General features: G+C 38.2%; 3 protein-coding genes across 5 annotated transcripts in view; 1 reads left to right on the top strand and 2 right to left on the bottom strand.

The window, feature by feature from the left end:
- Positions 1–1739: 1739 nt before the first annotated feature.
- Positions 1740–7882, bottom strand: LOC121945402 (sodium-dependent neutral amino acid transporter B(0)AT3-like). The gene is made up of 12 exons (XM_042489555.1): positions 7714–7882; positions 6433–6573; positions 6183–6320; positions 5898–6079; positions 4549–4659; positions 4340–4452; positions 4119–4247; positions 3599–3755; positions 3286–3490; positions 2281–2440; positions 2032–2194; positions 1740–1934 (listed from the first exon to the last, which is right to left on the bottom strand). Exons 1-12 carry the CDS (start codon positions 7880–7882, stop codon positions 1740–1742), a joined length of 1863 nt encoding a protein of 620 aa, XP_042345489.1.
- A 1496-nt stretch (positions 7883–9378) lies between these two features.
- On the bottom strand, positions 9379–15370 carry slc6a19b (solute carrier family 6 member 19b). Its single transcript, XM_042489538.1, is given in 13 exon segments — positions 9379–9709; positions 9827–9989; positions 10712–10742; positions 10745–10870; positions 10950–11154; positions 11302–11458; positions 11567–11695; positions 11894–12006; positions 12610–12720; positions 12799–12980; positions 13080–13217; positions 14143–14283; positions 15172–15370. Coding segments are annotated over 13 exon segments (1899 nt in total). The 3' UTR covers positions 9379–9505.
- A 2124-nt stretch (positions 15371–17494) lies between these two features.
- The window catches only part of fhod3b (formin homology 2 domain containing 3b), a 130252-nt gene continuing 124873 nt past the window's right edge, over positions 17495–22873 (top strand). For all 3 annotated transcript variants that reach the window (XM_042489536.1, XM_042489535.1, XM_042489534.1), the window contains exon 1: positions 17495–18005. In XM_042489536.1, the coding sequence (XP_042345470.1) occupies positions 17841–18005 (165 nt within the window). In that variant the 5' untranslated portion in view covers positions 17495–17840. The remainder of the gene's footprint in view (positions 18006–22873) is intronic.

Genomic DNA, 22873 nt, shown 5'->3' with positions numbered 1-22873 from the left:
ACATTACCTTTGTTCTGCTGTTACACTCAATCCTTGCTGTTGTTCCTCAGTGGTGTATCTTGTGCCATGTATCCTACATTGGGATGCTAGTCTTTCCTGAGAGCTGGAATTCAAGCTGTAGTAGTTTGAAAGGCTTAATAACATCACAGTGTTCAAGTGCACCATTGTATGAAAGTGCCAGAAAAGCAGAACAGGCAGAGGGACAACAAAGGCAGCCAGCATATTCCAAAGCACGTGACACCGGGGGGACAATATCACTGTCCACCCACACCACAAAAAAGGATAACTGTGTAACTCGTATGGCTCTAAAATACACACATGCGCATGGTCAGTGAGCGTATGCATGCACCCTCACGCACACAAGCACAGTCCTACTACTCTAATACACCCACATGCTCTGTTGACATGCAAAATAAGTTACATAAAGAACACCATCATGCAACACTACATCACTCCTCACACTTGCAGGTGACAGAGGGCAGAAAGCAGATAACTATAATACATTACATAACAAAAGATGTTCTCTAGTCTGATTAGAATGCGATTTACAAGATGATGCATAATAAAGACTGGTGCAGGAACGAGTCGTAAAACCTTGAAATAAATTCACATTTTAGCACTCCTAGTTCCCCTACCTTAAAGTCAGAATACATTTTGAATGGTTTTTTTGGTTAGATGCCTGAAATAAGGTCTGTGGTTAACTTAAGCTTACGAGATTTTTCCATCTTGTCATACAACATGTGAATTTTGAAGCTTATGTGTTAAAAAAGGTGGTTGTTAACAAATGTTGCATCAGAGCGACTGTAACGAACCAAAATATCCCCCGGAGGGTTAATAAAGTTTTTCTGATTTTGATTCTGAAATGGCTAAATGTAACTACAGAACATGACTTAACCTCCTCGTTGTGGTGGCACCTAATGTTCGCTTTTTACTCCTGGCGATTGAATTTTGCGCTTCAAAAATTCTGAAAGGGTGTTTATTTATGAAGATTTTTAGCTGAACAAAAGCAGGTTGATGCCCTTTCAACATTTGTTTGCCACAGAGCTTCTATAATCCAAAGTCTAGTGGAAAAATTCCATTGGCTTTTTGACTAGAGAACCAGGCCGTTGCTAACTTTCCCATCAGCCTAGAAAATAACATGTCATCCCTGCAGTACTATATTAAAAATTACACAGATGATCTTAATTGAACATACAACCACGAGATTGCTACAGCTAATTTAGCATTGTTTGTACACATTTGCGCCAAACGTCATGCTGAATTTTTTATTTGGAAGAATTAATAATGTGCTTGTCCCAAACCATTCAGAAAGGTTATCCATCACTCTCCATTTCTACCCATTCAAAACATCAACACAGGAAATTAACTGTTGTCTTCCTTTAATCAAATATTAACACAAACCTTGGTACACTGTTGTTAATATATTTCAGAGGGATATTATCCTGCATTGATTTGATCTAGTGGTAGACAGTGTTGCATTTCCTTTACCAATATAAATACACTTGTGTATATTAAGAAAAAAATGTGTTTTAATTTAGCAGATATACTGAAATTACAGCTGCTACTGCCAATATGTTATTCTAGTGATGATGTCATTTGAATTATGTTATGTAGTTAGAAGCTTACAATACCATACTGTACAAAAAAGAAGTATGAAAATAATCAGTAGAAACTGTTACTAAATGACAAAATATTTTACATGGTAGTCCTTACCACCATTCAGATAAAGAAGCTTTCCTTTACAGTTCTCCATTACAGAATTCATTTGCATATGGATTTTGATTGTGTCTGCTCATGATGTACTTCTTCAGGAAGCCAACAAATTTGTAGAGAGCTACAAGAGGAATGGATACAACAGGAAGGACAGATAAGAGCACACAGATAACATAAACCCATTCAGGATAGTGTTGAACATCAGCGAGGGGGAAGTGCACCTGTAGGGGTAATGGAGTGGAAAGTCAATGTCTTTTTTTCATCATTTAACAAATTCTACAGGGTGGTGTTGTAGAGCAACCATAAAATCTTTCTCACATAATCTGGGTTCCAGGCGTTGTATGTTGGTCGTTTTTCAGCCTCGACTACAACATATGCCACAAAAACAACCAGAAGCATGAAAGGACTGATAAAGCGCCAAGTGGCCTGCCAGTAGATGTTTGGTCTGCGACCCGTCATCCATTCAATGTCGTCATTAAACCTGCGGGCAAATGGAAACCCTTTGCCAAATCATTCAAATATGTTTTTATGTCGCAAGTGTACTAATGAAATGAATTACAGTTTCACCTGTTTATTCCATAGATATATACCACACTGATGATCTCAAAGAAGGCAATGATGAGCAGAGGCATGGAGCCTACGAAGCTGTTGAAAATTCCCAGCCAGTAGTTTCCAGAGCCCAAAGTAAAGATGAGGGCCGCAGTGAAGGAGGTGAGACATATTAAACCTTTAAGCAAAAAAAGAACATTGTAAATTGATTTAGCTTCATGCCATAAGAATTAATATGTTCAATTAACTAATGTGGAAACCTGTAGACTGTCTACTTGTGCAAAAGTAATTTGAAAGGCAGTGTACATCTGTAAGAAAAGTATACTGTTTGCATCCTACAAGAACATACGCACTGACATAGCAGATGTTACAGCAGCTGTTCATGTTTTTCGCACATATAAACAATTTATTTTGGATTTTTACCTTGAATACTTACAACACTATTTGTTTCACACATGAAGACATAATTTCACATTAAAATATAATTCACACAGGAATTGGGAAATACAGGGTGCAGCTCAAAGCTGTTGTATATGAAAGGCATAGTTAGTGTGAAACAGCAGGTATGCTTTTATTTCTCCACATCTTGATAATATTTCTAGGTCGTCTTTCCATTCTCATGAATGGGTTGATTGAATTTCTTCAGATTTGACACAAATGTCCTCTTGGACTCAAGGCTGAACTGATTCGACTTTGGTGTTCAAACATCACTGTGACCTTGTGTCTGTCTGATTGTCACGATATCTCCAAAAAGGCCTTGAGGGAATCTCCTTAAATTTGGCACAATGTGAATGTGAACTGTAACTGAAACTTGACTGGTCCGTTGAGGCATAAAACTTCAAGACGGAAATTCTAATTTACATGTTACTTTGTTTAAGCAGCCATGATTACTGTTATGTATAGAAAGTTATGGATATTTGAAAGTTTGAAAGTTGTTTGTAATATTCTGTGACAGCACAAACTAATGTGCTCCAAATGCCATGATTGCAAACACTGTATGAAGTTATGTGATCTTTCTTTTACCTGTGAAAATTTCCTTAGGAATCCAGGGTGGAATCATGTGCAGGTCCAGCATAGGAGTAAGGACTCCTTCTAGATTTCCAAACATGGAGGACAGGCCCAGGCTGAAGAGCATGACAAAGAAGAGCACCGCCCACACCTGAGAGCCTGGCATTTTTATCACCACCTCAGTGAACACAATGAAGGCTAGTCCGGTTCCAGAGGCGCTCTACAGGTAGGATGTAATATGTGATCTCATACACAACCACGAAACAAAACTTAATAGAGGAAACAATTAAAAATCAAAACTACTTTAATAGTAAGAGAGATACTGTACCTGGTCCAGGAAAGTCTGTAAGTTGCAGGTCTTTAGATCGAGGCTTTCAACCTCGCTGGGATTGGTTGTGTTGAGATAGTTTAACCAGTCGTCATAGTTTTCAAGGGTTATGTTTTCATCCCCAATGTTGAATGAATTTGTCAACGTAAGTATATTCCTAAGATCAACAGAAATTTCATTAATTAACACTACTGGTAAAAGCATCACTGCTAATAATTATACCTAGGGCTTATTTAATAGTTATTTAAAAGTTTATTTAATAATAACTAAGACAATAGAAAATTTGGGTTTTTTTAAACTGAAAAGTCATTTAAGTAAAAAACGAACTGTTACAGTGTTGAAAGTGGGATTTTTGATTCATATTAAAGTGGCATGTATAGTCACAGCAGTCACATCACTTTGGGGTCTGACAACTTGTAATTACATAATTGTCAGTTGCACATCTTATAATAATACTGTGCAATTATCACACTGAATATACTGTTCTGTGGTATCCCATAATTACCTATGTGATACGTACCAATTTTGGCAGTCATTGTAGTTTTCATTCGCTTTAAATCCAAGAATGGCAAAAATAGGAATTGATGCATATAATGATGTAAAACTGTTCACACATCCAACAATTAGGGCGTCTCTCTCACAATTATTCCTGCAAAGATGTAATATTGGTTCAGGTTCATCATTTTTATTTTCTGCATCATGCTTACTTTCATAATGAAAATGTGTCCATAAAGTTCTTACTTCTGAGCATTATAACTGGAAAAAGCAATAAGTCCCCCAAAGGCCAAAGACAGAGAGAAAAAGATTTGAGTAGCAGCATCCAACCAGACCTTTGGATTTTTCAGGGTTTCCCACTGTGATGAAAATATTTCTTGTTAGTTTGATATTAGGTTTTACTCAATAAATCTTATCATGAAATTATTTTATTAGAAAACTAATGTGAAACTTACATTTGGAGTAAAGAGGTAAACTAGGCCATCTGTGGCTCCGGACAGAGTCAAGGATCTGACCAAGAAAATGGTCAAAACAAGATATGGAAAGGTGGCTGTGATGTAAATAGCCTGTTGGAAAAAGTTTTGATGCTGATGAAATATTTCATTTTCACATCAAACAGAATAAACACTCCAATTTAACTTCATGAGAACTAAATGTTAATGTGCAGGTGGTTTTGTAAGGCCTTTTTAAGGGCCTCAAATGTTAAACTTTAAACTTTAGTTACTGTCACTTGTTAAATTAATACACAACAATCACCCCCCCTTTATCGCCTTTAATGTATCTGCTACTAGAGTGCGTCATACATTAGAAAAAACATGTTGAACAGTATCATTGGTGAGTTTTGTTTTTGTTGACCTTATTGTCCAGGGCCAAAATGTAGTACCTGCCACTCACTAAACTAAAAAATCTAGATTGGCAAGTAATATAAATTAGTTTAGCCGTCATTTTTGGGTTGTTAAAAACAGGCATACTTTACCACAGACTGTTATCATTACAACACAGATTATTGACCACATTTTGTTTTGCATTAAATGCAACATATGAATTGTCTGACAATTCTTGACTGACTCTCGCTGTCAGCTGTTGCTATGATTATTATTGCAGCAACATTCTCTTAAATTTCTCTTATATTTTACTCTTAATTTTCTGGTAAGACAAAACATAAAACTCTGGATGCACCAAATGTTCTAAACCACCCAAACCTGCTCTTACCCAGATGTGCTCAGTGCTGAATCCCACTTGATCGTAAGTCACCTATTAGCGTAGGTAACGCCCCCTAAAGACTATATATGGGCAGATTTTGTGCCGTGTGCAAAGACTCTGGCACATGCCCAAGACTGGAAGCATGACACCCAAAAAGCTGTAAGAAGAAGAAGAACTTCTGCTGTACTGAAACTGATGAACTGTTAAATAATAATGATTAAAAGTAGATTTTGGACCCTGTTATTGTCATTCTGCTGTTTTGGAGACAACAGATTTTTTAGCTGTTAAATTTAGATTTGTGACTTGTATACACGGTGAATTTCTGCCAGTGATGAAAGTTGAAGCCGGAGTTTAATTTGGGCATGTTGCAGGGATCTGCATTGAGATGCGTGTCTCTCTTCCAGCCTGACATGACTAATGCTGGTAAGGCAGCTGTATTTCTGCTTGCATAATGCATTACATATTCATGTCTCTTTAACTTGGAGAGCCAGTATTACTCTAATGTTTCCAATATTTTGCCGTTGTTTACTGGTATCTGGGCTGGAAGATATAACAAGCAACAAAAACATATTTTTAGTATTACATCAAACAGGTATTTTACCTTTCCAATTGTCTCAATTCCACGTATGAAGCAGATATACACGAGGCACCAAGCAGATGCGAGACACAGCACAAGCCACCACTGCAGGGACCCACTGGTCTCAATGTTGGGTGTGATGTTAAGTGTTTGACGATACCAAAAATAGTTCACTGGCGAGCTCTTGTCACATTCAGTTATATAGCCTGTATCAAAGACATTATTCATATAATGATTAATTAATGGGACTGTCTGTCTGTTACTATTCAAGATTTATTGTTAATTTATATTATCATGATGTAAAATCACCAGTATGATTCAAGTTTAATGGGCAGTCCCTCCAGGGAAGTGGACTTTGAAAGGAGTGGAAGAAGTACCAGAGGATCCAGGCCAAAATCATGTTGTAGAACAGACCAACTAGGAAGGATACTACCAAGGAAGCCACACCTGTTAATACACATTGACGTTATTCACTAGTAAATACGCCCCCTCCACCCCAACCTTTTTTTTTTGCATGTTGCTTTTCTGAGTAGTGTTCATAGATAGCAAACCTTCTCACCTAAACCTCCCAGGTAAGGGGAGATTGAGTTCCATACTCCGACACTCCCCATTCTGAGCCGCTGTCCGATGGCCAGTTCCATGTGCAGCAGAGGAAGTCCCTCAAACACCAGGGCAATAACATAAGGAATCAGAAACGCCCCTTGAAATAAAGCAGAGTTGTAAGTGACATTAAAGGCCAAAGTTATTGTGATAACTGACTATTAAACCATAAACATGTAATTCTCACTAAGCAATTGACTTCTCCTTTAAACTAAACCTTGGCATGGCCTCCATAGTTGAAGGTCATTCAGTTTCTGATTACTGGACATTTTATTATCAACGCACAACTTTATCAGTCTCATTCATTCCCAGCAATAGATCTTAGCACCAGACATATCATAATGTAACTGTTCTCCCTTGTTATTTGAGTAAGATGAGTGTATGGAGCAGTGAAAACATTTTGTAGCATTTTTTAACCAGTTCATTAAGCATCGGTTTGTAAAGTAGGCATTGTCTTAAGTAGATCAGTCACAGTTATAAAGAAAAAGATACAACTTTGCTATAGTTACATAATCACTTAAGTACTATCTCGCCCTAAATCATTGGTAGGAGCCAAGAAATATATTATAATCCCTCCAGTCAGACATGTTTCTAGATTTACCTTCACTGGAAAAATAAACACGCAGACCGAAATTATCTAAGGAACTCTAGTAGCAAAAAGCGAAGGACCAAAGGCAAAAAAAGGAGAGGAAGCAAATTCACTTGTTGGCATGTTGATAGTCAAACATTTTTAAAGTGTGTGTGTGAGTGAAGTTTAAGTTTTAGTCAGCTTTGTCCCTTGGTGTAATTAACAATAAGTTGCAAATGTGTACAATAAGAAGTAATTGGAAATACATTATCACTCAAGATGATTAAAAGTTTGTGTTACCTTTGTGTTATTTAGCCACTTTGCGGTAGAAGTGTTGTCTGTGAGTGTGCATGTTTATATGTGCCTCTGATTATTTATAGTGAGGAGATACTAGAAAGACAATTATCCTGGAGAGGAAGGTGTTAATAAAAGCTTTTAGCATTTCCATAACTTAAGGGAATGAAAATGATTAAATCAAGAAATAATTTAGTTTTTAAAAACAGCATTTAAGAGCCGTTTAAGCCATTTCCCATTTTGTCAAAAAAGATTTTGTATTGCTGACTGCAAAATGGTTCTTCTCACCGAAAACCAAATGAAAAGCCAGATATTTGAGAGACTGTCCAATTTTGCTTTTTGTGTTAATATTACAAAAGGTAGAGGAAATGCTCTTACCTCCACCATAGATTTGACACAAATATGGAAATCTCCACACATTACCAAGTCCCACAGCAAAACCTATGCAGGTAAGCAAGTATTGAACTTTGTTGTCCCATTTTGGCCTTTCAGTGGTGTCCTTGGCTCCAAAATCCTGCGTCTGCTCAGCACTTCCAGCTGTCTCCATCACTTATTTGTCTTTTTTGTTATTTCAGTATATTTCATAAGAAAAATATTTTTTGTCTGCCTTGTCCAGTGTGTCTGAAGAGAAAGGGAGGAGCTGGTGACTTGTTACCTGTTTGTATCAGGAGACGAAGGGGGGACGTTTGCTTTATCAGCCTTATTTTTTGTTGGCTCTTGGAGCTGTGGGAACAATTTGGTTTGTGTGTTTAATAAAAAGCCCTTGTGTAAAGCGGCATGATATGATGTTGAAAACAGAGGCGATAACGGTTGCTTGTAACACAAAGCAGAATAAATAAGGAGCCCAGGGAGAAAAACAGTGATTGTACACATGCCTTTTTAATTCATTACATGATAGAGTTTACATAACTGTTATCTGCACACAGTCTAAATGATTTCAGTCAGCTGTAATTATCAAACATCCCTTAAACTAGAAAAAAAAACATGTAGTGTGTAGTTCCATATCAGGCTTAGTCACCAAAAACACTATTCAAAATGCCATCTACTAATTTCTCTTCTTTATCATATATTCATACAGACACCATCAGTGAAATCTATCATTCCTCACTGGAAAACACAGCAGAGTCATAAAGCACATGTAGTGTAATTAATTTAACAAATTACAGACATATGGAAAAACTACAGGATTAAAAATAACAATATACAGCTGATCTATCAATATTTAATACACTTCCCAAACACACCACAATAGTGCCCCCAGCTGGACAGATGGCTCAAAGTCAGTTTCCTTCTGGGTTAGTTCCTCCTCCCAGTGTCAAAATCTAATTGTTTAATCTATAGTGTTACTAGAAGTGTCTTAACCCAACAGAAGGATTGTATGACGTTGCAGCCCTGGAATATAAATCTTTTCGGGTTCATATTCAGAGCCTGCGTTTGCCTTTTGTTAATTTCTTTGCAGTAATTAGACAGAATACAAAACAAAATGTCGGCAAAGTCTCTCTCAGATTTATAGGAAACTTAATGGGTTTTGTCGCAGATAGTTTATGGTATTTTAAGGATGGCGAACTGTTTTTACGAATAAAATTCTGTGGTGGAAGTCTTTGAGTTAACAGGAAACAGGCTTGGCATGATATCACGTTTTCACTACATGATTATTGTGGCCTAAAGAATTTCCAATGATGATATTATTGTGATATTTATAGAAAATTTGAAAAACAGACAATACTAATGCTATTACTCAAATAAATCTTTAACTTTGTCTATTTTACGTTCTGTCTTTTTTAAAAAAAATAATGTTAGATTTATTCCACTTAAATCAATAGTGTAGGGAGGTGGAGAGGTAAACAAATATTTGCAAGATACTATCATATGTCTATCATTCACATCATATTAAAATTATTTTTTTTAATATCATAGTTATTATCAATACCAGTCTTTTGCAACACCCCTACAAAAGCAGATTGTTATGTTACTTTTTTTCCCAGCTCTTCTTATTGTCTCCTTCGTCATTGCTCAGAAGTAAGAGCTTTACGTGCTGCCACAGGTGGCTGAGGACACAAGGACTTCTGTTCAGTAAATCTCCTATTTTAAAATTGTGTCAGTTAACCCAAAGTAATCACTTTATTGTTACTGGGGAAAAAAAGAGAAAATTTGGGATTTTTGTAGAATTTTAGTGTAGGGATTTTTTGCTTTCGTTGTTCATTTGAATTTGGTCAGAGATATTATCGGGTTGTGACCTATCCCTCCTCTTTGCCTTTAAAAAATTCCAGAGAGCAAAAAAAGGCACAGCAATACTGGGTATCCCTGCTAATATAAAGATGATCACATAGATCCAGACTGGATATGGTTTTTCTTCAAGTGTAGGGAAATTATCCTGCAAAGACATAGAAAAAAAGAGATTTTCAGTGCTACATGACAGTGTTTTAAAAATAAGCCAAAAACCCACGATCATAATTCTAGGGAGATCATTTCAAAATAAAAAAATGTTTACCGATTCAGGATTCCAGGCTTTATAAAAGATATTTTCAGAAACTTTAGTGATGAAGTAAAAGACCAAGATGAAAAACATAATGAGTGGGCTGATGACTCTCCATGTTGCCTGCCAGAAGATGTTGGGTTTGTGTCCAATCATGAACTTGATATCATCATTGAACCTAGGAGGACAGTGACGCACATTGTAAAGATTGTGCAGACAAAAAAAAAAGAAAAAAAGCTTCTCTTAATAAAGTTGGTGCAGTAACATTAGTGGGGGATGCTTATGATGCCATTATAATTTGTTCCCCTCATCTCTTAATTGGCTAAATCAATGATCATGTACAAGTAATTTTATGTTAGGATAGTAGAAAAGTTGCATTTGCTTATACATCAAATATGGTCCTCATCTCTATTATCTATTATCATTATAATGCTCTGAAACCACTGTGATTAATGTTGCAGGCAATATAAATAGCATTGACCATCACAGAAAATCTTCATACAAATCTAAAAACGCAAGTATCAACAGTGCAAAACAATTATATATGTGTGTGTGTGTGTGTGTGTGTGTGTGTGTGTGTGTGTGTTTACATTATGCATGTGAGAATGACAGCAGAATGCCGACACTGGTATTCATCTATTAAAGGCCACAATTTACTTAGTTAACTTGTTAATAGTTCACAACGTGGTAAACTGTCTTTGGCTTCACCTTACCACACAACACAAAACATTAATGATTAAACAGTCAACAGATTAATTATTTTAAATTATATCAATACAGTTGTATATATATATATATATATATATATATATATATATATATATATATATATATATATATATATATATATATATAAATAAGGATATATATATATATATATATATATATAAAAATAGTCACCTGTCTATCCCATATATGTAAACCACAGAGAAATCTCGAAAAAAGCAACAACTAGCAAAGGGATGGATCCTCCATAGGTGTCAAAGAGTGAAAGCCAATAGTTCCCTGAGCCTTGGATAAAAATCAGACCCACCAGACAGCAGAATATGCATGTCACACCTGTAGGAGAGCAAAGAGTTAATATGATATATTAGGAATCATTATTAATGTAAAACGAGAGAAGAAGTGTATGAGTTACCAGTGACAGCCTCCTTTGGCCATTTCTTGGGGAAAACTTTGAGGTCTTGCAGTGGCACTAGAACTCCTTCTATGTTACCAAACATAGAAGACAGGCCGAGACAGAAGAGCATTATAAAGAAAAGGACGGCCCACAGCGGTGAGAGAGGCATCTTGGTGATGGCCTCAGTGAACACAATGAAGGCCAAACCAGTTCCTTCAACTCCCTGGGGCCCAAACAGAGCATAGTGTTATAGCAAAGCATGGCAGGGATCATTAACATTGAACATTGTTTAATTTTATACTAAGAAATAAACTTTAGTTAATTTTACACCAACAAGGAAGGCGCTGTTCTGGTGCATAAATAATCATACCTCACTGAGAAAAGTATTTAAGTCACAGGCCCTTAAATCCAGCTCTTGAATAACACCAGGGTTAGTTTCACTAAGACGTTGAAGAACCTCATCATAGTTGCTGTCAGTGATGGCGCCTTCAGGGAGCTCAAACTTATTTAATAATGATAGGATGTTTCTAAAAGCCAAAAAGATATTTGGTTAAAATACAGTCAATGCATTGTTGAAGAACAAATAATTGAGCTGCTAAAATGTATTAAGTTTACAGAAAAAACCCATAATGTACCCAGAAAGACAGCTGTCAAATCTCTCTGTTGCTCTGAAGCCAATAATGGTGTAAATGACTGTTGCAGCATAGACAGAGGTGATACCGTTGATGGAAGAGATGATTACTGCATCCTGTTCACAGTTGTTACTGAAGGGAAAATGAGATTGTGTTTTTATTTGCAATACAGTGTGATAAACTGTACCTTTAAATGACACAGGTTAAAGGTCCAGTGTGTAGGATTTAGGGGCATGTTTTGGCAGAAATGGAAATTTATGTTGAGGAATCTGCAATCCTCACCATGAGAGGCCACTACATCCTACACACTGCTCCTTTAAAAAAACTTACTGCACTGAGTTGTAGCTGGAGAAAGAAATAAGACCACCAAAAGCCAGCGAGAAGGAATAGAAAACTTGAGCACCCGCATCGAGCCATGTCGTTGGCTTTGCCAGCTCTGTTAACTGGAGGAATTAGTGAAGTAGATAATTATGGATCAGTTGGTTATTGTTCAGCGTGGGTTATACGGTACATCTAATGAGGCTAATATGGCTAATGTCTGTTCTGAGGACTAAAATAGCAAGACACAGTTAAAAGATCCCATCTATAGGAACATTTGGGGTGCCCCAACAGATTTAAATGATTTTTTATGGAAAGATTAAAACAGTTAATCCCTGCTTAAACTATCTCGGCATAAAATGTGTTTCCTGTATTTTCCAAATAGCATGTAAACATATTTTTACAATGACTTAATCATTGAATTTGTTATCTGTAGTGTTATGTGGGAGTATACGTTATAGTGGAGGGGAGGAGAAAAAACATAAGCACAGAAAACACAGAAAAATCAAGATGACCCCAGGGGTCATAACACCTCCCCACTCAAAATCAAAACATTTACCCTCAAATAAATGTGTGATTCAACACCTAGACAAAGCATCAGCCATGACGTTATCAGAACCTTTTTTGTAACAGGACAATGTTAAAGTCTTGCAACAACAAGGCCGGCGACATAACAGTAGTTAGACATGTGTGATTACTAAAGTGAATTTAAAAAAAATGCAACTTACATCTGGTGTGAAGAGAAACTTAACTCCATTCAAAGAGCCCTTCAAGGTCAACCCTCTGATCAGAAATATTGTCAGCACCACGTATGGAAGGGTTGAAGTCACATACACAGCCTTGAGAAAAAAAATTCATAAAATTACTCTTTAGCTGAATGTAAATCTTCTGTTATTTCGTTAAGGAATGGTCTGTACCTTTCCAGTGGTCTCAATACCACGAATAATGCAGATGTAGAGCAGACCCCATGCACAAATATGACATAACAGTATCCACCACTGCAGGCCACCATCATCTTCAATCGTTGGAGTTGTGTTCAGGGTCTCCCTGTACCAGAAATAATCCACAGGGGAGCTCCTCTCACACTCTGAGACAACGCCTGACAGAATTTAACAACAGCATCCGTCACTAAGCCAAAATCAAGATTTTCTGACTTCATTTCCATTCTGTAAAAGTGCAGCATCAGTTGTAGCACTACCTGTTAAATTGGCATTTATGGGGCATTGACTCCAAGGCAGGGGCTGTTGAAATGAGTTGAAGAAGTACCACAGAATCCAGGCAATAATGGTGTTGTAGTAGAGACTGATCGTCAGAGATACGCACATGGATGCAATACCTGCCAATGAAAGTTTTTAAAGGGTTTCTTTCAAATTAATGGTTCACTCTTAAAATGAAAAATACATATTTATACTACCTTTAGTGCTATAAATTAATAGACTGTTTTGGCGGAAGTTGCCGAATGTTGGAAATATTGCCTGTAGAAAGGTCTGCCTTCTCTCCAATATAATGGAACTAGATGGCACTTGGCGTGTGGTGCTCAGAACAATAAAAAATATAAATATGTGAAGAATGTAACAGCAATTTCTTTGTCCAGAAATCGTGATCCAGTTAAAATCTATAGGCCTTGTTTTGAGCAGTTTCATACAGGAACGATTTTCTCTCTACCACACTGAACCTGCCAATCGTATCACTTCACAGAAGTTGTGTGCATCTACAAATGAACAAGAAACTCATACTCTTGACAGCGTAAGATGTAAACAGTAACGGCGTCCTCCTCAGCTGAGCTGTAATGTTAGCTAGCTCAGTGGTGCTAGCAGAGATAGCAGTAGATGCCCACTTCTTCTGTGCAGTGATATGGCTGGCTGGTGTAGTTCGGTATAAAAAAAATAGTTCCTATATAAATCTGTCACAACAGGGTCTGTGGGCTGTTTTGAGGATCTTGGTCATGATTCCTGAAAAGAGACGTTTGTTTTTTCAAGAGTTTTTCAAATGTATTATTTTGTTTTAAATCCATTTACTTTTGGTGCTTTGAGCACCACAAGCCAAGCGCCGTTTAATTAAAATATATTCAAAAGAAGGCAGACATCTCTACGGCTAATATCGCCAATACTCACACCCAAAAAATCTAAATTGATGAAAAGCACTACAGGTAAGGTGGAAAAATCTGTGTTTATGATTTTGGGACCTATCCCTTTAAGGCACATTCCCACTACTTGTAACAAACATTATTAACACCATTATCACCAAACATAATCACTCACCAATGCCAGTCAGATAGGGATGAACTGTCGCCCACACTCCCAAACTGCCTCTTCTCAACCGTTGGCCGATGGCAAACTCAAGATGTAGAAGTGGGATTCCTTCCAGAACCAGCAGGATCAGAAATGGGATCATAAATGCACCTGGAGGAAAAACAAAGGAACTGTTTATGGTGTCATGGAGACAATAAATCATTACTCATTCAAATAAATTGCAACATCTTGATGTTAATCATTCAGGATGCATGTGAACACATGCAAAGATAAAGTCTGACAGTAAATGCAGTTAGGTTCATTATGCAACGCACAATCCATCCCTTTACAAGGATTTCTTCTCAGTTAGAGGGTATAAAGTGTCTTATCTGAGCAGATCAGCACACGCAGTCCACACTGCTGAAGGTGATTTAAATTACTTCTATTACTGTTTTACAGATGCTATAAGGAAATATTCATTACTGGAATGGTCTTGTGATGCTGTTCATTAACTGCTTAACTTGGAGAGGGGTATTATATAGACCTCATCAGCATACCCTCTGATCCAGACCTTGCAGTGCATTTCAATTCAGTGCAAATCAAAATGCATAATTTGCTCTACATGGAAAACTGAGGCAAGCTGGTTTGCAAAAATAAAATCACAGCAAACAATTTATTTAAAAAACCCCACATGAAACAATATAAAAATACAAAATGTGCTTGGATGTGATCACAAAGTTAAACTGTTTCCCCTTTTATGCTGACTGTCATGTCTTTTGGTTTCAGAAGTAAAACCAAACTTTATTATATTTGTTTTTGCAGTCTCAAATGCATTTTTAATGGTAGCAACAGGAAGACAAATACTGAAGAGATATAATTTTGTAACTAAATTAATGATTTGTGTAAATGAAATTTTAATATAGACACATGGGAGTATACCTCTCTTCCAGTAGACCTGGATTGGATATAATGTTGAAATAATTTTCTTCTCCCCAAACAGTATTATGTAAAATAGTCAAATATGAAATCAGTGCACTACACCTTGGAAGCATCACTTACCTCCCCCATGACTCTGACACAGGTAGGGGAACCGCCAAACATTTCCAAGTCCCACACAAAACCCCACACAGGTCAGCATGTACTGGGCCTTGTTGTCCCATTTCGGTCTGTCTCCAGCCTCTTCTTCCTCCAGCTTGTCCAGCTGCTCATGGGACAATATCCTGTCCTCCAGGCCTGGATTGGGGAGTTTTAACTTCATCTTATCTGTCAAACACTGTAGTATTGTAGTGATACAATAGTGCACAGTGCAGCGCTGCTATGTAAATGGTGGCTCACACTGTGAAATACGCAAATATGTTGCGCCTCTGTAACAGATTGACTAGGCTGTGGCGTCAGACAGCATCAGCAAGAGGTGTGCAACCTTTGAAGCGTAAGCTGAGCGAAAACACACAACAGTTAACTAGCGTGTTATCTGATGGGAGTAGTCAATTCACAGAAATCACTGATTTTGTGAGGTTTACTAGGGAAAAAAACATCTTTTTTAATGGGGTTTGTTGTATGGTAACACCTTAAAGAGTCATTGGTCATTTGTTTGAATTATGTTGTCATTTACACTAAGGGCTGGATAGCAAACCTCAGTTCTTTTTAGGATAAAAAAGACTAAGATTGGTACAGATGGAAACTCAGGTATTATGTAAAATAGCATTGAAAAAATAAAACAATACACTACATAACCCTGCCATAGTTATTTTCCCAAATTTTGATTTATCCATCTAATTTATGTTACCTTAAAGATTTGGCAATTATTATAACTTATCGTATGAAGCATCAGTAACTAGTGTAAAAAGTTAATAAATGGTTAAAAGCACATTATACAGTGCCATAACTGTGACAGGCAAGAAGCATTAGAATAAACACTTACACACTTTCTTTCTTACAAATGTTTGGTGGTGTTTAAAGTGTGGGGCGGCCTCTAGCCCAGTGAGTAGAGCCAAAAATAATAATAACTGTCATACTTTCTGTCCTTCCTCCATTTGCAGTAGCTCTATTTGCCATATACTACTATCTATTTGGGTACAGTATGTTTCTCTATTTAGTTTTTGTTTTTTCTTAATGCTTAGATACTAACAGTGATTCTTGTAGCACTTTCTCTGGAGCAATTGCACTTGTAGTCAGTGCATTTACCAAGTGTCAAACCTGTAAACATAGATCTCTACATTGCTGCACTATTTTGCCAATATCCTTTTCGTATTGACACATGCAACACTTTCCTGTAATGAGTTCACTTACGAATCAGAGCTTGAGCACTATAAATAGGCCAAAGGTAAACATTTGGTTTGGACAACTGTTAGAACATTATGAAAAAAGAGCTTCTTTCCCTCACTGTACTCAATCATGCGTTGTGTTCTCAATACACATCCATGCTTTACACATTTGGATACCTGTGTGTATGTGTGTATTACAGGTATGCAAAACTTCATGGCAAACTGCTATGCCCTGCACACAGAAAAAGCAAATGCCACAAGTGTTTTTCAGTTATACCATTAGTGCTTAGTTGGTGTTTCAAGTGCTTATTCAAATAATAGCTGTGTGTACTGCCCTAAAGCAAAAAACACTGTTTTAGAAGAGTTTGAAGAGTTTTGCAAGAGTTGTTTGCTTTTGTAAGAGATGCTTCTCACTGGTTTTAATGGACAACATCACATCAAGCTCCATAACAGAGATGTCGACCCCATTTGAGCCGGTTTTCAGCCTTAGTTCCTCAAGTGGGGCCCCTCTGGCCGTTCCAAAGTTGAGGCTTAAAATAAGGTGACCCTGCTTTTGCCATAAGGGTCCCCTTAGCTTTGAAACAACCTGTCTGCAGAGATGAGACTCACAGAATCAGTAACTTCTAAATTTCTTTGAAAAAAAAAAAACAGCTCTTATAGACTTGCTTTTATGTTACATGTTATGTTTGTGCTGTTTTATTTCTTTTATTTCCTTTTATTTGTGGTTTTATTGCTTTTGTTGTTTTTGGTTTCTTGTGTCCTGCATCTTGCATTATTTGTCCTCTTGTTTTCATTCTCACCCTTCCTCTACTCTAGTTTTGTCTCGCTTGTGTTCGGTGGAACTGTTTGGCTTTCTGTTGTATTGCCGACTTTGTATCGCATTTCTGCTTATGCATTGTTTGTCAAAGCCCATAGTTTCAAGCATAGTGCCTGAGTAGCAAGAAAAAGCTGAGGCGCGTCAGTCATTACCAACCTCACTGCAGAGCGATTTTTGTACTTTTCATTTCCGCCACTGGAGGCCGCCATCGCGCCTGTAATATGAGCTGAGCCGGCCGGCTGAGGTCTGGCTGCTGTTTCCCCTGGCAGAGTTAATGCTGGAGGAGGGAGCCGCTTCCCATCGCTCTCACAGACCAGGCGCCAAGTGTAGCAGTCCCGTCCGCAGTCTGCCTCAGCACCTCTAACGCCCGCAATGCCCTTGGATACAGCCGCCGCGCTCATTTTCACAGCGCACTGATTGACGAGGTTTCCTGGATCTTTACTTTTGGACTGTTGCGTACACTGTCCCGAGTCCTCTGCGCTGCATGACGCGAATGGAGAGCGTCCAAGGATAACAGAGGGTGCAGGATTTTGCTACTGCAGAAGACCTGCCGGTAGTTCGCTGCCCGGGGGGCTGCCTGTCCGTCAGAGGCTGTGGTGTCGCATCCAATATTTTCATGATTTGAAATCGCCTTGCATGGATGCATCATGGCTAGCTTTATATGCAGGGTACAGTTCTTAGATGATACTGATCCATTTAACAGCACCAATTTCCCCGAGCCCACCAGACCACCTCTGTTCACCTTCAGGGAAGATATTCCTCTGATTAATCAGATTGCTGGAGTCCACAGGGTGCTGAAAGCCCCGCATAAGGTATGCAGTAACCTCCTGATGTTTATGCATGTCTTTCTAAATGAGCTTAGTGAAAAGTTAACACCTATAAAATGCTACATTAATAATTAGCTTGAACATGTTGGTGGGGTTACTACCAACAAACCTAATGGCCTGAGCCTGCAAGCAGTTTGCTGTTATGTTATGCTGATGGAGTGTCAACATGCGCAGAAACAGTAAATGCATCCAAACTGTCAATAGGATAGGCTTATGATATGACATTGAGTATTTGGTGGCTTTAAGAGATGTTGGAGAGATGTAGACACCCATTATTTGACTAAGGGATAGGCATCTGTTAATGTTTACCACAACACTAATCTCCTCAGTTTGACCTGCTTTACTCACTATCCACTAGCCAGACTTTGGGGGATCTTTTAAGAGTTAAAAAAGTTTTGTAACAGTCATTTTGTGTGAGAGGAAAGTAACAAATGCAGAAATAGATGGGTGGTTAACTCAATATATTTATAAAAAAAATTATACTTTTAATCTTCCCTCAACTTGTAGTTTGGTTCATCTTACCTTAACTATGAGCTGATAGAATTTTCAAAAGTATTTTGAAGAATATGAGCCAACTTTCTCATAAGTGGTACCATGACTGGGCAGATCGATAAAGGAAACCATTCTTGCTATTGTCACTACACAGCTCCAATTAGAATAGGGAGGGGTGTCGGGGTGTCAGATGCCCAGTTGGTCAGTTGATGAGGGATGGAAGAGGGTAATTCCCCACTGGGATTGTCCTAGATCTGGGGATTTAAATTTGCAGCCATCTGACACAACTTCTGAGTCCATGTATCCAACACAACACATTTTTGTTATTTGACTTTTTTGTAGTATATACTGTTTCCTCAGTCAAAATGAGAATGCATATTGCTGTACTTTTACATTGTTGTGTTTGGTCAGCTGCATCATGTCAGTCTTCATTTAGTCTTAACTGCCTGGGGAAGCAAACTGGTACACATTGTTTTGGTTGCAAAAGTTGGCCTCCCCAAAATCCACAACTGCACAGCCAGCTTTAAGCAGCTCAAAATGACTGAATGTTCCCTTTGGTTTTGGTGTGAACTGCCTAGTTTGAGCTCCCCATAGAAAGCCAGTGACCAATAATGTAAACCTAAAGAGCTCTGAAAGCGGTAACTCCTTAGAAATCTGTGTTTTTGCCTTGTGATTAGACTATGTGCATCCAGACACTATAGGCCTCATCTATACCAACCTTCAAATTTAAACAAAGCAAAAGGGCCATAGTGTTTGAGATTGAGTGTTTTATTGAGCATTCATCTCAGTCTGTTTGGGAAGTTGTGTAAATAGAAAGTTAATTAGGGTCTTTTTTCATTCTGTCAGATCAGTGGTACTCCGTCTTGTTTGAGTAGAGCTGGTAAGATAAGTCATGGAAGCCTCAGGATGCTGTGGATCACCACAAGCCTGGCTCTCATTCTGCAGCCCACTCAGTCTGACCGGCAGGATGGGTTGGAAACGCTCTCCACTGTTGGAGAGAAGAGAGGGAAGCGGGCAGAATTAAAAACACAAACAAAGAGCTGATGTGCTTTGCACAGTTGACTGGTCTCAGTTTAGCAGTAGGCCAGCTGGAGCACAAACTAGACAGAGAGGGAGTACAGGCGATTGGCTCAGCAGCGCCTGGTTAGTGTGATTTAGTCAATTGGGCATTTGTGGTTAGCAGTAACTTCAAGGAGCAGCCATTGTGCTTTTCATTAAAAAAAAAAAAAAACAGGTGGATGACAACCTTGTGTCATGAGTGGGAGTTTCACTGAGCAGTGAGATCTGTTATTCACAACGTCAAAAGTTTGAAGAAGCGACTTTGGCGTGACCCTTTAAATGCCTTCGACAGCAAATCTGCTGTCTTTGAGCACCGTCTCTATGGTGCAGGTCAGTCTGGTATAAATAGCATGCTGCTAACACATGGTGCCGAGGGAGTCAAAACAGCTAGCATATGCTGTCTCTGGGCTGTTCCTGTCAGTTTCAGTCTGCGGTCTCAAGAGGGGTGATCTGTACCTGTGTGTTTGGTTGGTTGTTGTTTATATGTGTGTTTTTGATTGGTTTGTACATGGGGATGGTACCCTGGTCATGCTGCTGTATAAAGTCTAACATCAGTTACAAGTAACAGTTTGTAAGGTCTAAACATCCAAAGCAATTATAACAAAGGATTGTATTTATAGCAACAAGAATTGTTGTGTAGCAACAACAGACAAACTGAAGTCAGTTTTTCACTCTGTGGCCTTTTGGGAGGTGTCATGCCACCAGGTGTTATAATGCATTGTAATGTATTGTGTTATTGCAGTGACCCTGCTGCTTCATCCATACCATGTATAGCTGTAGCATCTCATCTATATACAAGCTTTTCTGTTGTGTCTGTGGATGGAAAGTATGACTAGCCATTACCTGACTCAGCCTTTTTTATTTTGCCATGAATAATACATCGTCCTTGTCAGATGACAAAGTGGGCATGATTCAAAATTTGCTGGAGTCATCCCAGATCTGCCTGTAATGTCATCGTAAATCAGTAGATCAATAGTCCTTCACATGCTTTCTTCTCCGTCAATGTTTTGTAGTTTGTGGCTTGGTGGCCTTGAGGCCTGGCATCGAATTGCACAGCAGTATTCAAGGGAGGGAAAATGTGGCTAAGTCTGGGAGAGTGGACTCTCACTTTACCAATTTCAATTTTTGGGCCGCATTTTTTCCCCCTAAGAAATTACAGAGTCCCATAATGAGAAGTTATGTTAAATGCTGTAAAATACAGGTTCCTCCTTCATGCCTGTCAGAGCTCCTTTGAATTCTTTTACACATTGTTATGCAGAGTTGAGGTTTTGCTGGTCTCTGCACTTTGGAGGTTTGTCTCAGCAGAGGGCTCCTTTCAGAAGAATGCAGCATCCGTGGACAGACTCATCCTCTGCATGCTTGACAGAAAGTTAAGATTACTGTTGTGGTTTCTTTTTCATGCATCAAGTGTGTTTTAATGTCTTTCAAATCACTTGCCTTTGGAGAAAGACCACAAATACCATACTCACCTTTATCAAACGAACTTTAAGGTTTTAAAGTGGCTTACTGTAATTCCCCTTGTTTGATTTAGACTACAGTGCAGTTTACACACAGAAATATGTGAGGTTGGCTAACATGGTGTTAGCATTTGCACAAAACTATGTGAAAGACAATGCTGTTCGGCTATAGAGTTTCAAATGTGCAAATTGCACTCCGTATGTGCTATCTCATTCGAGAGAAATTTGGAGTGAGATAGCGGTTTAAATTGGAAATTGCAGGTGTTTATTTTTAGCCCTTTCTGCCTTAACTGCCTCCCTGGTCAGTGGACCACAGTATGGTGGTTGAAGGGAGAGGCCAGACCTCAGTGTGTGAGCAGAGCACTTGTGGTTACTTCTCTGGACTTGGCCCTCATAGGCCACCGTGGGTTCAAGTCCTGGGCGGAGGACAGCTAAGGAAGCCTCTGTTACTGATAATCTGATACTACTGGATTAAGGGCCATTTAGGTGCATCAACCTGGCATGGTTATGCATTGCAAGACTTGTAATTGGTAATCCAGGTTGATTATGTAATGAAAACCTAGAGAGACACCAGTTAGAGGATGGATATGTGAAAAACTACATGGATAAGTAGATGGATGCACAGATGGGGATTGATTAATAGCAGACTTGCATAGTTCACTTTGACCTCTTTGCTTTTCCATTTTAGGTCTGTGAGTCAAAACCTTGTGTGGGGAAATGCATTTCTTGGTTCCACAGTTAGCTAATTACTGGTTACGGCTGCAAATTCAGCCCAATGTTTTGTCTATTTCAGGTTGTGATACAGAGCGTAAAGCTGAAAGAGAGCAAACATTTTTCCCTGTTATCCACAAACTTCAACAATACTTAAGGTCTCATTTAAAGAACTTTAAAATGCAAGAACCATTTAAAAACACACACACACACAAGAGATCGACACATATATATATATATATATATATACAGAGAATACTGTAATAATAAATAAGATTTTATTTGTAAAGTGAAAGTATATGTACCCAGCTCATGAAAGCGTTCTCTCTTTTTCCCTGTATTTTTAAGTGATATTTTTCTGCTTGAAAAAGCAGCAACGATGTTTTATTTGGAATTAACAGAAGAAGAATAAGTGGATAGTTAGAATTAACAGTCATGAAAACACCTTGATAAAAACAAACTCAACAACTGCAGCTCAGAAACTCAGACTTCTTCAAATGAAAATGTTTCTAGATGGTTAAATTGAAGAGAACTCAGTGACAGGTGCAGCACATCACATGTATTACTAATTAACATAAGAGGTATGACAAATTTAAAAAAATAGAGTATAAAGTAATGTATGTAGCTACCGTGATGTCACCCAATGGTCAAGGCTGTTTTGAAGCCTTGACCATTGGTATCTTGTTGTTTTGGAGCCAGAGCTGACCATATTCGTGTGAGTGGTTGGCACTGTGGAACGAGGGGTAGATCTGACTGAGAAGCTGAGAACACTATCAGCTGACAGCCTGTCACTCAAAGCAGCGAGTCCTTAATTGTTTATTTCTGCCTTAAAGTTGGCATTTTAACATGGCTGTCTATGGGGACTGACTGGCTTCTGCAGCCAGCCTCAAGTGGCCATTAGAGGAACTGTAGTTTTTGGCATTTACATGTTGACTTCATTTTTCAGCCCTGGAGGCTGCTGCTTGAAAAGACTGAGTCAAGTGAAACTGATTAATAACATATTTATTGATAAACAACTTATTCCATGATCATTTAGGATATTGAATATCCCCATTCTTGTGATTTAGACATTAGAGCGACTCCCGGCAGGAAAAAAAAGACATTCAGTAGAAAAACAAGATTTCCTTTGTGTGG

Source organism: Plectropomus leopardus, chromosome 7 (assembly GCF_008729295.1).
Source record: "Plectropomus leopardus isolate mb chromosome 7, YSFRI_Pleo_2.0, whole genome shotgun sequence".
Taxonomy (NCBI): domain Eukaryota; kingdom Metazoa; phylum Chordata; class Actinopteri; order Perciformes; family Serranidae; genus Plectropomus; species Plectropomus leopardus.
This window is presented reverse-complemented; position numbering and strand designations above follow the sequence as displayed.

Bases quoted from the DNA above. Each gene is read 5' to 3' on its own strand.
- LOC121945402 (XM_042489555.1), bottom strand. From the start codon at position 7,882: ATGGAGACAGCTGGAAGTGCTGAGCAGACGCAGGATTTTGGAGCCAAG. The intron at 4,248-4,339 runs GTAAGAACTTTA...ACATCTTTGCAG, and splicing joins TCCAGTTATAATGCTCAGAA to GAATAATTGTGAGAGAGACG. The intron at 3,491-3,598 runs GTACAGTATCTC...TCCTACCTGTAG, and splicing joins TACAGACTTTCCTGGACCAG to AGCGCCTCTGGAACCGGACT.